Source organism: Salvelinus fontinalis, chromosome 12, assembly GCF_029448725.1.
Source record: "Salvelinus fontinalis isolate EN_2023a chromosome 12, ASM2944872v1, whole genome shotgun sequence".
In the NCBI taxonomy this organism is placed as follows: Eukaryota; Metazoa; Chordata; class Actinopteri; order Salmoniformes; family Salmonidae; genus Salvelinus; species Salvelinus fontinalis.
In genome coordinates this window covers 8441170-8457574 of record NC_074676.1, presented here as the reverse complement: position 1 = coordinate 8457574, position 16405 = coordinate 8441170, and the positions used below count along the sequence as shown (strand labels likewise).

Below are 16405 nucleotides of genomic sequence, written 5' to 3'. Positions count from 1 at the left end.
GGTGTTGTGCATTTGTTAAGCTTTTCACCGGGATACTGCTACAGCCATACAGGCTAGATAGGGGTAGTCTTTCACAACCAGCGGGAATCAGGTTTACTCCCTAGAGTAAAACAGGAGACAAAAGTACTGACTCCTGACTCAAATGTTAATTTTGTGAATTAGTGATGCAACGTGAAAATAAATATACAAAGTGAAAACGTTTTCATGTAAAATGAAACTTGCAGCAATGTTTGAAAAGCCAAAATATGCTTATTGGTCTTTGTTTAAACACTGACGAAATTGACAATACGATAGTGTAACAGCAATAGCATGACATTGTTGAGTCCAGCTTTCAAGATAAACACCCATAATATCCCTAGGTGACTGACACTTTAAAAGTGACAAGGTGTAGTACACAACAGAGTAGCATATCTCCATTAGCTGTTAGCTGGAAATTGATATGTCATATCAAATCAACAAATTGTATCATCAGCAGAGGGCATACACACTTGAATGCTGAATAAGGTGACTAAACACCTCAGGACAGAAACACATGACTTTATTGGTTCATACATAAGAGTACATACATATGTTTTTGGAGAGGTTTTGGGGGCTGCCACACTGGGCGTCCTGGGAGCTGTTGTTGTGGGTGGTTAAATGCCTTAAGTGCCCACAATGGCAGGCAATGGCATCTAGGATTTGACACCAGCAACCCTCTGGCTGCTGGCTTGCCTCTCTAGCTGCTAAGCTACCTGCTGCCCACAGGAAGGACATCTAGAATAACGTGATTCAAAGCTATAACCCATCTCAATCTTTTTATTTTATTTTGAGGTCCACCTTTACCATGAATATGTATATCAATTGTTATTGAACAGGGGAAAAGATAACAGTTTCCACAGCATATCACAGAATAGGATTCTACAACAACTGAGGCACAGAAGTGGTGTAATGGGCAATCATTTTCTGAAAACCAATGGTAAAAAGATTAACAATGTATTACAGCACCTCAAGTAACAGTCCTTCTCTTTACAGTTGGCCTACATGTGCAATGTATGTTGCCTCCTTATTTGAAATGTCATCATTGCATAGTAGTCATATTTTGCTGTGAGTGTTTGAGAAATAACACGAATTACTTAAGTGATAATGCCCTCGAAGCCGGTGTTTTGTCGGATATATTGGCACGGGTATTGTTAGGCCAGAGACTTTGTCTTGGGCCAGCAAACCGTGCCAATATATCCTCCAAACACCGGCTTCGAGGGCATTATCACTTTTATACGACGGGTTACCAACATATTCAAATAATGGTTGACATATTTTGATGAACTTTATTTAGATTAATTTATTACTAGTATTTCATCCTACCACAATATATAGTCCCCACACAAATCTAGGGTTGCTACCCAAGCCGGCTGGTCATTCGTTCTATCGGTCCGGTTGCCAGAGACACGACCCAGTCGTTCAGTCTTTTTGTTCTATATCTATGGACGTGTCCCAGTCATTCATTTTTTGTAATGTTCCATTGCCATACTGCTAACTTACAGTCACGCCAAACAGTGCAGCCAGAATAACAACAGTAGCTGCATTTGCATTTGTTTAAGCTGTTTTCTAGTGACATTTATTTGGATACATCCATAACAATGAGCTAATGAGGCGCTATTTCGCCTGGCATAGAAAATGTGCTCACTTATCAGGACCCTGTTGTTCAGAGGAGCTAGCCTACAACACAGCTAACACAATCACTTCAAACTGAAGATGGAAAGACTGAAAACTAGCTGCACTTTGTTTTGTTTTACCTTTTTTTCAATTTACATTTCTATGTATATATCCATAAAAATGATGATTTCGACTGGATGAGAAACGATGCTGCCTATTTGTTACTTCCCAAAACGTTCATTACTATGGGACAGCTGGAGATCGAATTTGAATATTGAAACAATGTTGTAAATGTCGAGAGAGTTTATACAAATCTCCGCTATTGAAAACTAAATGTTAGTCTAAAAGAAATGTGAGATAATGTCTAGATACTTTTTATAGTGGAGATCAAGTTTATAAATTGCCTGGCTGGGCTGATGAGACAGTGGATTGTGTAGACAGATGGAAGAGAGTAAACACCATAGATTTAGTCAGTGGTAACTTGTGGAATAGACACCGGCTGGAATACGGTTTTAACCAATCAGCATTCAGGATTAGACCCACCCGATGTATAAAGTATATTAGTACATTGATATTGACACATCAATTATATATCCATGTGTTTCACAAAGATATGACAAAGTATGCTACAAGTGAATTCCTCTTCAATATCATAATCAACACCTCAAAATCATATTAGAATGATAAAAACCGGAACATTAAGCATAATTACACAACCAATAGGCTAATGTACCCAGGTCATAAAAAATAGTCAAACTCTAATAAGCACACTGAAAAGCAGGGAGACTTTACTAGATACTTGACTCCAAGTAAGGTTATTATCATTTATACACAAACTCAAAGAAACTCAGTCTATTCCAACATCGCAGTTCATTTCCTTCAAAAAAGAAAGCTGTAGTCCATCAACAACAGCAGCCTTCCCTCTCCCTTAAATAATACACAGTCTCTTTAATTGGCAATCATTTCCTTCCTCTCCTCCATCAAATGAGTGAAACGGAAGTAAGTCGCTCTTTCTGTATCATTTTCCCCAGGCAGCGTCAAAGAAGCATTGTGTTCTGTACGGGGAAATTTGTCTAGACCAACATTTACACTCCCTTTGGGTGAGCTGGCCCCATGCCCCAATGGTCCAGAGAGGTAAGGCCCGCCTCCGTTCTGGATGACTGAGATATCATTGGTCCTCATGGCCAAATTCTTAGAGAAGGAGTCTGTACAGTGGTTCCAGAGACTAAAGGAGTCTCCATTACTGGACCTAATGTCTGGCCTCTGAAGTGGCTCTGATAGTTTCACAGGATGGGTTCCCATAAACATCAATGGTCCGTCCACAGACAGTCTGCGTCCTCGTCTGGTGGGGGCACTACTCCACATGTGAGTTCCCATATGGACCTACATGAGGAAGAGAGCAATGGTGAGTTACACTCCTTTTATGAAGACAAATATCACAGTGTAATGATTCGATATACATCATCTCCCACGATTTAGCAGGTGTGAGCACCTTTTGAAATTGGGAAGGGGAGGGGACATTTGGCCCATAGCACTGACCAAAACTTGCAGAGCGAGGGGGGTGGAGCAACCGCCCTGCTTCCGATCCCCGTTTTAGTATATTTTCTCATACATCTCCCCAAAAACTTCATTGAGGAGCTGGCGCGAGACTCTTATTCTGGGATGTTGAGACCTTTGTAGGTGATTTGAAGTCAGATACAAATCTTATTCCTGGCCATGTGACTTGTGTCTGTAACAGTCAAATCTAATTTGTTTGCCCTTGAGTGGTTTTTAGACTGTTATTTGGCACATGTCATTGCTTGCTAACTGCTCTGTTGACAGTTTGACAAGAACACGTGGTACCTATTTAGCTTGTTCATGATTTACAAACAAATGAGTGAATGTAATAGAAAGTTAAACAGCTACCTAGCTAGCTAACTTAGTTGACTGCCCTGGCTAGCCAAAAAGGACTTTTGAAAAGTTGTATCGTCTTGTCCTTTGAGGCTTTAAAAGTGTTCCTACACTATGGTTTTGAACATTCAAAGCAACTGGGAAACCTCCATGGCAGGCATTGTTGTCAACTTAGCTTGCTACATAACCTCCTAGTGATAGGAAGCCTGAGCACAACCACCAATCAGCTTACACCTCTGTGCACACACCTGCCATTACTATGACAACGAGCATAGTCATGTCAGCAAATGGCTGCTTGTCTCTTGCTATTTGGACAGACAGTATTCCAAAATGGTTCTGAAAACACAACTGATTTGAACATTAAGGCCTGAAGTGTGAACAAGCCTTTAGATCATGTATTTTCAGTCTTGTGAAGCAACTGCTTTCTATCCCTCTCAATCGCTCATTTTCTCTTATCTCAGTCTCCATGTCTTGCTCTGCATAGACTATGGAATATGGTCATTGTAGTTAATTACCACGTTTTCTGAGCTAAACTATGTGGAATATTGGCCTGTTGGAAGCTAAAACTCCCTACTACATCGCACAGTTCAGGCTTGATCTGATTTATCTCTACAGAAACCGCACACGGAGCTCACAGAGCAAATATGAATTGAATGGAATTCAAATAATTGAACCGATGTCAGTCAATTAGTTGTTTAAAAACTTAAAAATAACCTACATTTTGCAGCACTAATGAATGAAACGATGCCTAAAAAACAATATATCCCTCCAATATATCCATGCCCATCCCTTTCACAGTTTTTACATTTTGTTGCTAGTCAATCAGTCTAAATCCTATCTCGTAAACGCAAAAGTGGAACGTACCTTCAGATTTCCTTTGGTGGTGAATGCCCGACCACAGACAGTGCACGCGAACGGCTTCTCTCCAGTGTGAGTCCTCTCGTGGATTTGCAGGGCACTGGAGGAAGAGAAGGTTTTCCCACAAGTGTGGCAGTAATGCTGCTTGGGAGTTCGTCGAGGTGGCAGGGCAGCGAGCACTGGGGAGGAGGAGGCTGAGGACATCCTCAAACTCAAACTGCCTTGAAGATCCCTTGGTTCCCCATAGGGGACGCTACTCAGGAAACTGTTAACTTCTGGCTTGATCATTTGGGAGGCCAGAGGATGTACAGAGGAATTGGGGCTGGAAGCAAGGCTGGGAATGGAGGGCTCAAACAACTGGGATGGCAGGTCCCTCATCTGATGGGTTAGCATGTGCTGCTTGAGGTTCCCCTTAGTGGAGAACCCTCTGTTGCACCCTGTGCAAAGGAAGGGTCTCTCCTTGGTATGGCTTCGATAATGGATGTCCAAGGCACTTTGGCAGGCAAAGGTCTTGCTGCAAATATTGCATGCAGTGCCTCGTTGTTCACAGAATGTGTGGACCATATTAGTGGGATCCTTTAGTGGGTTTAAAGATGTTAGGTGGTGAAGAGATGCCATGCCAGTGTCAGTGAATTGCAGAGGGCTTGCATTGATATGTGCCTGGGATAAAGCATTCTGGTACCTTTCCTCACATCTTGTGGGGCTAGAACATACTGGAACACTCTCGCTTGGGGAAAAAAAGTGCTTTGCAGCTGTATTCTCAGAAACAGCAAGTCTCCCATCACTTTGGTCACCGCAAAGAGATGATGAGTCATAGGCATGTTGATCCTCTTTAGCCAGTCCCTTTGTCTTAAACCAGCTGACCTGCGTCTCCTCCACTGGCCTAAGATAGTTGAGTTTCTTCTGGGCATCAAAGGAGCCTGCTCCTGTACTATCAGAAGGAGACAAGCTGACAGATAAGGAGTTAATAAACCTGGACATGCCTGCAATCCCACAGTCATTGAAGTCCATATCATCATCAGAAAGGTTCTCTAACTCTTCTAATTTCTTTTCATCCACTGAACCTCCGCCAGACTCCATTGACTTTGCGTAGCTCTGTTCAGAGAGAGGGGTGTTGGGAATCTGGCCACCCATGTGCATATGAATATGCTGCTGTAGGACAACAGCATTGGTGAACTTGCTCTGGCAGATGGGGCAGGAGTGCTGGACCCTCAGTGGCGGCGTGGCACGATGAACTGCATGGTGCGTCTTCAGATTCCCTTTGGTAGAGAACGCCCGTCCGCACACTTTACATCTGAAGGGCCGCTCTCCTGTGTGGGTGCGGTAGTGCATCCTGAGTGCGCTCTGGCAACTAAGTATGCGGTGGCAAATGATGCACTCATTGAGGTCCGTCATCTTCTTGTCAATGTTCTCCACTAGCTGCTGGAGTTTTGAGGTCTCTGATGTCTGCAGGGGATCATGGACTCCTCCTCCAAAGGGTTGTTTGGTCTTGAACTGCTCCGACTTGATGGGATTTGTGCTAATGGAAGTGATGTTGGCGGATATATAGTCAGCTGATCCTTCTTTTCTCGAGCTCATCTTTGAGACAAAGGTCAAAGGGGGTTTAACATCTTCTCTTTTCAGATTCAATGTGGGGATGGTGGGGACTTTTCCAGGCTCTACAAGGTTAACACTCTTGGTAGACTTTACCACACTAGATGATTCATGTACGCCTGGACTGGAAAGCGTGGTTATTGAGACAGGCTGCTCCTCTTTCTTGATAAGAAAGGGTAAGTTGGGTGATACAGTTGGGAGCAACCGGCCAACAGAAGTAGTCAAGGTGGCTAGGGATGATTTATTCTCCAGCCAGCATGTGACTGGTTTCTGTGGTGGCATAGACATGCCATAAGGGATTCCTGTGCTGGTTGGGATATTGTCAAGGTGTTCTGGAACAGGGTAAGGGTTCATCTGGATGTGGGGGTACCTCTCTTTGTGCCGCTGGAAGTGTACCTTCAAGTTCCCACGGGTGGAGAAACGATTCCCGCAGATGTTGCACTTATATGGCCTTTCCCCAGTGTGGGATCGCAAATGGATCTGCATGGCACTGTCACTCCCAAATACCTTAGCGCAAAACCTGCATTTGTGTTTAAAGTAAGCCTGTTCAGAAGACATTTTGCGTTCTAAAGAAGTCACGTTGGTTGGTTTGCCTTTCCTTTGTTGGGCTAATGCCGTCAAAGCATTCACATCCTCCACAATTGCACCAATGCTTGGTCCGGCGCTAGAGAGTGTTTGATTGCTGGATGGTGGCTGAGGTAGACATGGTTTATTCGATGGGTTTAGCAAGATACCTGTGCCAAGTGCTGGTGAGTTCATTTTGCTATGGGCTGAAACATTTAGTTGAGGGTACAGACCATTAGCATGAGTGTACTTCTTTCTAGAGTGGTGCTTGCTAACTGCTGAAGCTATGAGTTTACCCATGCTTTGTAAGGGTTCGGTGCTGGAGTGCACAAGGCTGCTACTGAGGGGGCTCTGCGGTAACTGTACTGTTGCTGTTAATTGTTTAAAGTGACTGATGCTGGCAGACTGAGTGGCGAGACTGTGGGCTAACCCAGTGGCTGCAGCTAGCTGCTGGGATAGATGAGAACTGCGGGTTGTCAGCTGGCTGGCATGCGTTGATGCTAGACTACCCTGAGGGCAGCTGGTGGGTGTCTGTGTTGGAGAAGCTGCTACCTCAGACCTCTGGGAGGCAAACAGTAAGACCTGGTGACAAATCTGATCCATCAGCTGCAGCTGGTGGATCTGTTGCAGCTGCAGAGCCAGGAGTTTCTCCATCAGAGATGAGACAGCCATCTTACTGCTGCCACTGTTGCCGGTGTCCGATCGGCTCTGCTGGCAAAACTGGGCCACGGCCACTTTAGTGCTCTCTAGGTTTTCAATGATGACGTTGCTGTTGAACCATGATAATGTCTCCTGCTGTTCCGACAGGTTGTTGCCAGGTTGAGGTAGTGAAATTGGGAGAACTGAGATACATGAGACAATATCAGTCAGGCTGTCAGTACTGCTGCTCCGGCTACTACTGGTGCTATCGAGTCGGCCATTGCTTCTCTTACTTCTGGAAACATCCATAGAGTTTTGATTCCCCTCTGGTTTCTCCTCCAACAGATCACTGCACTCTTCCATTTCAGAGTTGTTGACTGTTTCGCCTGGTTCCCCTGGTGTACTGGGCGACAAGACTAGAGGGAACATTTCAGCAGGGTCTTCATTGTCATTGACAATCAGGACTAACTGATTGGAAAAGCAATCCCTGACATGTAGTTCCAGATCTGATAGTTCAACAAACTCAGCACAGCATCTACTGCAGACATGAGCACAATAGTCCAAGGTGGGGGGAGTCCCTAAACTCTGGTGTGTGCCCCCTGAAACAGACAAGAAGGAAGCAAGGGTTATACATAGTGGCGGGAAGTATTTGGGGGGAGGGATGCTGCAAAAAAAGAAATGCCAAGGGGGGGGGGGGGGACTGAAGAGTCTATATTGGTCTGCTAATACAGGACTAGTAAAGGCCCAGTGTACTACTTTTGTGGAAAAAAAACATTTAATGGATTTCAGTATTTACCAGCATTTGTAACTTGAGCCTGTACACAAAAAGTTAATCCGATAATACTTGTGGAGCATAAAAATACTTGCTTCATATGTTTTTCAGTTTCTTGAAATACTTTGCAAATGTAACTTCTTTCTATGTGAAAACTGAAATGGTCTTTTCATTCTTTATCCATTTTTGTAGACATTCTTATCCAAAGCAACTTACGGTAGTGAGTGCATACATTTTCGTGCTGGTCCCCCGTGGGAAATGAACCCACAACTCTAGAATTTAGAATTGCAAGTGCCATGCTCTACCAACTGAGCCTCATCATCACAAACCACTTGATGTCTCAATGTACTCAAGTACTGTATTGTGCATTGTTTTTCTTCACGGTGATGGAAAGTCTACAGGTATAAGCGTAGATGACCAGCCTATGTAGAATACAGTAATGTACAGTACCAGTCAAATGTTTGGACACACCTACTCATTCAAGAGTTTTTCTAATTTTTACTATTTTCTACATTGTAGAATAATAGTGAAGAAACCAAAACTATGAAATAACACATATGGAATCATGTAGTAACCAAAAAAACAGTTAAACAAATCAAAAAATATTTATATTTGAGAATCTTCAAAGTAGCCACCCTTTGCCTTGATAACAGCTTTGTACACTCTTGGCATTCTCTCACCTGGAATGCATTTAAATTAACAGGTGTGCCTTGTTAAAGTGAATTTGCAGAATTTCTTTCGTTCTTAATGTGTTGTGAGAATGTAGGGGTGGTATACAGAAGATAGCCCTATTTGGTAAAAGACCAATCCATATTATGGTAAGAACAGCTCAAATAAGCAAAGAGAAACGACAGTCCATCATTATTTTAAGACATGAAGGTCAGTCAATCCGGAAAACTTCAAGAACTTTGAAAGTTTCTCCAAGTGCATTTGCAAAAACCCGCTATGATGAACCTGGCTCTCATGACAACCGCCACAGGAAAGAAAGACCCAGAGTTACCTCTGCTGCAGAGGATAAGTTAATTAGAGTTAACTGCACCTCAGAAATTGCAGTTAACAGACAAACAGCTCCCCATATGCCCAGTTTCCTGAAACGGGTCACATATGCTTCACAGAGTTCAAGTAACAGACACATCTCAACATTAAGTGTTCAGAGGAGACTGCGTGAATCAGGCCTTCATGGTAAAATTGCTGCAAAGAAATCACTACTAAAGGACACCAATAATAAGAAGAGACTAGCTTGGGCCAAGTAGAGTAGGTGAACGGATGATCTCCACATGTGTGGTTGAACCACCGTGTCTTTGTGATACACTGTGTGGGTTTGAAAGGATGATCTCCTCGTGTGTATTTCCCACTGTAAAGCATGGAGGAGGAGGTGTTATGGTGTGGGGGTGCTTTGCTGGTGACTGTGTGGGATTTATTTAGAATTTAAGGCAAACTTAACCAGCATGGCTACCACAGCATTCTGCAGTGACACTCCAACCCGTCTGGTTTGCGCTTAGTGGAACTATCATTTGTTTTTCAACAGAACAATGACCCAACACACCTACAGGCTGTGTAAGGGCTTTTTAACCAAGCATGAGAGTGATGGAGTGCTGCATCAGATGACCTGGCCTCCAGAATCACCCATCCTCAACCCAATTGAGATGGTTTGGGATGAGTTGGACCGCAGAGTGAAGGAAAAGCAGCCAACAAGTGCTCAGCATATGTGGGAACTCCTTCAAGACTGTTGGAAAAGCATTCTAGGTGAAGCTGGTTGAGATAATGCCAAGAGTGTGCAAAGCTGTCATCAAGGCAAAGGGTGGCTACTTTGAAGAATCAAAAATCTAAAATATTTTTTGTAAAGAAAAAAATAAAGAAAAACCCTTGACTGGTACTGTACACTTGCATTAAGTGGTTTGTAAGGATAGTGAATACTGCAGAAAAAGAGGTTGTTTTCCATGTTATTTGATCAAGAAAAATATTGAATTTGATGTGGATGTTTTGTGTCTTTGCCCATGACTTTGCATCTTTTGATGTAAATGTTTGAGGACAGGGTTTTGTTCTTTCTGGATTCCATTAGAATGACAATCACAGAGAAAGGACAGGGAAACAACTCTTACAATTCCAACTGTTGAATCCTGCCAGATACTGTTCTTAATTACACAACCACCTTTTTTTGCCAAAGCAGAGATGCTGAAAAAAGTGTTTTTATTGGGATTTTTTAGGGGGTGCTGCAGAATCCTCAGCACCCCTACATCCCGCAGCTATGACTATATATGGCATTTATATTAGGGGAGCGTGGGGTAAGTTGAGCCAAAGGGGTAAGTTGAGCCACCCTTGTTTCTAGGAAACCATACACCAAATTAATCATTTGACCAAGTACTTAGGAAGAGATGATCAATTCATGGAGTCTGTGAAGGAATAAACAACAAGGAAAAAGTGACAAGCAAGTTAAGTCCAAAAAAATGGATTTTCACCAAGTCAAATTAATGTATTGTGTTAGAGGTTTCATGATGCTTGCATCTAAACCCGGAGTGGATACATGTATTTTAAGATTGTTCTCTATTAGCTTCAATATGAGGTCCTAAACCTAGCGTGAAAGTGTATCCTTGTAGCTGTGTGGGCTAATGTAGTCAAAATGTTTGCCTTTTGAGGTAAGTTGAGCCAATGGCCATGGGGTAAGTTGAGCCAATGGTTGAGCCAATGGCCATGGGGTAAGTTGAGCCAATGGTTGAGCCAATGGCCATGGGGTAAGTTGAGCCAATGGTTGAGCCAATGGCAAGTTCACCAAATATAAGTGTTTTCTTCCCAGGTGTAATGCAAGGAAGGCATTATCGCTGGGATATGAGGTAACAACAGGCCTGGTCTATGTTAAAAGTGTAAAAACAATAAGTATAACGTGTTTGTTAGGTTTTACGCTTGTGTTAAAAGATGATGAAAATTATTAAAGGACAAAAAAGCAATTGTGATTGTGTTGAATAGTGTTTGCGAAATAAAGATAGACATGGTTATAAAAAGGTAGTGGCAATATTTCATTCAGTACAGAAATGTGTAGGCGGCTTAACTTACCCTGTCCCGCGGCTCAACTCACCTCTTCCCCATGCCAAGAGACCACTATTTTTGGACAAGCTATGTTTACAATGTTTACATAAATACACAACATCCTGAAATAGTGTATATGTAAATATCTTTGTTAGAAAGAATATTATATTTCCCTTGACTGAGTGATGCTGAATGTAAAAAATGTCTTAACCTACCCCACTCTACTCTATGCCTTTATTTACTATATTCTGTAGAGCACCACCTCGTTGACGGACCCAGAGCGAAAAAGAAAGGAAGAGAAAAGCAGCTATTGTATGCACTTGTACCCCTTGTAGTGACATTGGGTAATCACTTATTAAACTGTATGTTATACAGCGATTGCCTACGATCAACAGTAATAAAATAATGTAAGGGACCCTTTAGTCTCAGAGCTCAAGGCTTTTCCAAATCTACAAGCTTAGGAGAGATTACACTCAGAAAGGTGTCAGGTACTGAGCCACAAGAGACACTGCCTGTCTAAGGGGAGGGAGGAGTAGCTCTGATATTTTGTTCAGATCCCTCCCCACTCTATGATAAACTTCTGCCCCTAATGACACGTTTTCCTCTATAAATATTATTTCAGTTAGGAGTATCACAAGGACAGTGATACAATGAATAATAATGTCGGTCATGTAGCCTAAAGTAGCCTAATTGCCCAGCTTTTTCATCAATTTGAAATTCAGTTAATATATTCAATATAATTGAATGTAGCCAAATAACTTATTGCCTCTGTAAAATATTGAAAAAGTCATTTAATTTTGATGTATTTAGTAATACATCAATACAACAGTAACAACTGTCACTGTTTTCCAGGGAATGCTGCATGCAAAATATTAACTCTAATGACTTTTCAGAATACATCATTTCTGTTCAATTAAAAGGGGCATAAACACAATGTCTGTCTGACATGAAAACTGAATCGTGATCATTGTTCAAACTTTATTTAGGCATCATTAGGTCTACATTAATAAATAGACCTACAACAATGAAATATACAGACACTTGGACTAACAATCATATTTATCATGGTAAAACTCATGAAAGAAAAGTTGCATGTGGAGGCTCTATTGTAAGTCATCACTCAATGAAACAATTATAATTTCAACTTCTAATGTCAGGCTAACATTGCCCGAACTCAGTACAGAATTGCACACAACTATTAAATTACATACATTTCATTTTCAATTGCACAGTAGTTTCCCTTAATAACATTTAACCTACAGTCTTGTCCCAAACTTACCGATGGTTTCCAATAAAGACGAATTATGATCCGACTGTACATGTTGAGGCTTAGCTTGCTTCCTGCGCGACATGATGTCCAAGGCGCAAACATCAATTCAGACAGAAGAGAAAACTTCAACAACAAACAAATTGTCTTCAGTTACGGAATCTGAATCCACCCACCCAGTTTGTGTCCCATGAACTCTGTAGTTGTAGGCTAACTGCCAGCTGACCGAGCGTGCACCGCCAGTTTCTCTTTCAAGGAGCAGTCTGCACTTGACCACACGCAGTAGGGGAGACCGGGGTTGGTTGTCTCACGGGTTTGGTTGTCACAGTGTAATAATTTAAAGATAAAATGTTTGTCCTCTATAGGAGAGGGCATTCATGTGGTCAATTCAGGTCAGGATTACAAAACATTGAGGTGAGAGGAATTTATTTGTATCTATTTAAAAAATGTTGTTGTTTTTTTACAGTGTGTCAGAGTACTGTACAGTACAGTTGAATTTAGTAGAGCAAAGAAGAGTACAGTACAGTTGAGTTTAATTCAGTAGAGTACAGTAGCATGCAACACAGTTCAGTATACTGTACTCTACTGTACTGAACTATACTCTACTTTTACTTACTTTACTGTAAATACTGTGCTCTACTTGGAACATTACTGCTAGGACTTGCTTCCATTCAGCCACAAGAGCATTAGTGAGGTCAGGCACTGATGTTGGGGAATTGGCCTGGCTCACAGTCGGCATTCCAATTCATCGCAAAGGTGCTTGATGGAGTTGAGGTCAGGGCTCAGTGCAGGCCAGTCAAGTTCTTCCCCAATGATGTCAACTAGCCATTTCTGTATGGACCTCGCTTTATGCACAGGGGCATTGTCATTCTGGAACAGGAAAGGGCCTTCCCCAAACTGTTGCCACAAAATGTTGAATGTCATTTTATACTGTAGCGTTAAGATTTCCCTTCTTTGGAAGTAAGAGGCCTAGACCATTATTCCTCCTCCACCATGCTTTACAGTTGTCACTATGCATTTGAGCAGGTAGTGTTCTCCTGGCATCCGCCAAACCCAGATTCATTTACTCCAGACAGCACGTTTCCACTGCTCCAGAGTCCAATGGTGGCGAGCTTTACACCACTCTAGCCAACGCTTGGCATTCCGCATGGTGATCTTAGTCTTCTGTGCGACTGTTCAGCCAGGGAAACTCATTTCATGAAGACCCTCACAAACAGTTTTTGTGCTGACGTTGCTTCCAGAGGCAGTTTAGAACTCGATAGGGAGTGTTGCAACCGAGGACAGATGATTTTTACGAGCTATGCGCTTCAGAACTTGGCGTTCCCATTCTGTGAGTTTGTGTGCCCAACCACTTCACGGGTGAGCCGTTGTTGCTCCTGCACATTTCCACAACACAATAACAGCACTTATACAGTGCATTGGGAAAGTAATCAGACTCCTTGACTTTTTCCAAATTTTGTCACGTTACAGCCTTATTCTAAAATGTATTAAATAAATGTTTTTCAGCGGCAGGGACTAGGAGACTGGTCAGCAAAGTACAGAGAAATTGTTGATGAAAACCTACTCCAGAGCGCTCAGGACTTCAGACTGGGTCGAAGGTTCCCCTTCCAACAGGACAACGACCCTAAGCACACAGCCAAGACAACGCAGGAGCGACTTCGACTTGAACCCGATCGAACATCTCTGGAGAGACCTGAAAATAGCTTGATGAGGGAAAAAATACAATTGAATCCATTTTAGAATAAGGCTGTAACGTAAGAAAACGTGGGAAAAGTCAAGGGGTCTGAATACTTTCTGAATGCACTGTAGTTGACCAGGGCAGAAATCGTCAACCCTGTTACGGTCAACCCTGTTACGGTCAACCCTGTTACGGTCAACCCTGTTACGGTCAACCCTGTTACGGTCAACCCTGTTACGGTCAACCCTGTTACGGTCAACCCTGTTCTGGTCAACACTGTTACTTTATTTGGCACTTAATCAGCACTTACTATAGAATTTTTTACATTTTACCTCTTGAAATGGGAATACTTGTTTTTGTTGAACATGTGCTCTTTGGAACAACCCATCTATCAATAATAGTCAAGCCGCTGGGTAGTGTTGATATCCCAACCAATTGTCCTATACTTGAAAAAGTACACATAAACTAAAGGTGAAATTCAACAAACTTCACAGTTTTATTGAATTGTTTTTGACAATATTACAATTCAGTTCTTGCATTCAATTAAATCACTGAAAAGTCCATAGGAAGTGCATTAAAAATAGGCTATTTGTTATTGTGCTCATTGTTAAGTGTTTGATATTGTAGTCTGCTTCTAGTATTCAGCATGACTTGAAGTCCTCAATGCTGGCCAGCACTGCTATTGGCAACCAAGCTATTGTATCAAAACAGACAGGGGGGGGGGGGGGGGGGATGGATTGTGAGTGTTTGTAGGCTACCTATCTGTGTGGAATTGTGTATCTGCTGATGCAACGTCACAAATCTGTGAGTGTGTGCAATCATTTGGCTGAAACAGTTTCCGCGAATAAGGCTATTGGTTACTCATTCATGTTTTCGTTTTATCTTACAGTAGATTAAAGACTTCTAGCCCACTGTTTCCATACAATATCATTAACTGGCACCTTTTCAGTGTTCTCATGAACAAAAACTTGGGTGACCTGAGTCAGTCAACCAACTACCTTAGAGGTTTGGAATTCGCCTCCCCCTTTGAAGCTCAATGAACATGACAACTACTGTCCACCAAATCCTTTGATTCATGGCTGACTCATTTCGAGGCTGAAATACATATCTCTCTGGCAGGCCTCTTTCACAGGTAAGGGCTGACAGGGAGCGCGCCAGGTGCTCCCTGCTACATCCTATGACTCACCTGCCTACCGTCATTAGATATGAAGGGGCCTGATGGCACATAAACATCCCAGTCCCAGGCCTGCAGGGCCTTAGAAACAGACTCAGGGGCCAAACGGTTGCAGAACAGTGAGGCGTGTAAACATAAAAAAACACAGTTTCTTGCCCACCTTAGCTACCTTAAAGAGGCAGTCCAGACAGTTATGTATTTCTACAGCCTACTTACTTATGAGCCAGTGTATGAATTAATATTAGAAACATCAGACAACAATGTCTTGATTCATTCTGCTTTTTTTAAAGGATGTAATGTAGGCCTAGGTTCTTTCCCTTTTTTTGAGTTTTCCCTGCAAAGACACCTCAATACTAAGGTAACATTCCTTGGTGGTCAACACTGTACCAATAGACATCCCAAAATCTAAATTTATCCATGAAATCTGCCTCTAGATACATTTAAACCTATGGGGACAACACATTCATTTTGAAGACTGGGTGCCTGAAGTATTCTATAATTTGATTGTATTTTCCCTCCTTCCGTTATGACTGGCAGATTCCTCTGGCTTCACTGCTTTTCAAAAAGCAAGGTTTCTGTTTCGGTCCCCTTATTCCACTGAAATGTAGAGCTGTCAAAACCTCATCTCTTATTGTCTTGCCAAGATGTCCACGTTTTTCTTACAAGGTTTTTTTCTTCAAATTCCTCTCCGTTGATAAACATTGTGTTATTTAACTAAATCTGTCCATCAGGCCTTGAGGGAGGGAGTTATAAGGTGATTTTCACTGGAGAAGTTAGGCTTTGTTTTTGCATATCACTGCATCTGAATGGACAACAAGCACAAAAGATGTCTGTAAAGTTATATTTAAACCAAATGGAAAGACTAATGGCTTGTATGAATATACAGCGGCTTCCCGTTCATTTTTATTGGATGGGCCGTTGAGCGACGCAAGCATGGGCAAGGGAGCTAAACAGGGCGAGACTAAAGTTGGGGAATAACGGAACTCTATGCAAATCCCCCGCAATATGGCGGTGCGGGTGACCAATCGAAGCTCACCTTAGCTTCCAGCCCTAATTGGATTATCTGACAATGGCTGTTCCTACCTAGCATTACCTAGCTTGCTTGCTAGTTTGTTAGCATCAACATGAGGGAGAAGCTAGCATGGCTTGTAGTGAATCACAGCATTAAGGGCTGGATTCAATCCGAATTTCCGATTGAGCTGACATAACATGCAGCGTTTACCGAGAATGCAGTCTCCGCGAAACGCGGGAACATTGCCTTTCAATTTCAATCGAGATATAATTGCTCTGTTATACTACACAAGCAGCATTCGC

The 16405-nt window shown here is 42.4% G+C and overlaps 1 protein-coding gene across 1 annotated transcript; it reads right to left on the bottom strand.

Annotated features, from left to right (window-relative positions):
• Positions 1-521: 521 nt before the first annotated feature.
• On the bottom strand, positions 522-12489 carry LOC129866731 (sal-like protein 1). Its single transcript, XM_055939566.1, has 3 exons — positions 12252-12489; positions 4387-7775; positions 522-3015 (listed from the first exon to the last, which is right to left on the bottom strand). The coding sequence occupies exons 1-3, from the start codon at positions 12322-12324 to the stop codon at positions 2581-2583; spliced, it is 3897 nt and encodes a 1298-aa protein (XP_055795541.1). The 5' UTR covers positions 12325-12489; the 3' UTR covers positions 522-2580.
• Between the last annotated feature and the right edge of the window lie 3916 nt (positions 12490-16405).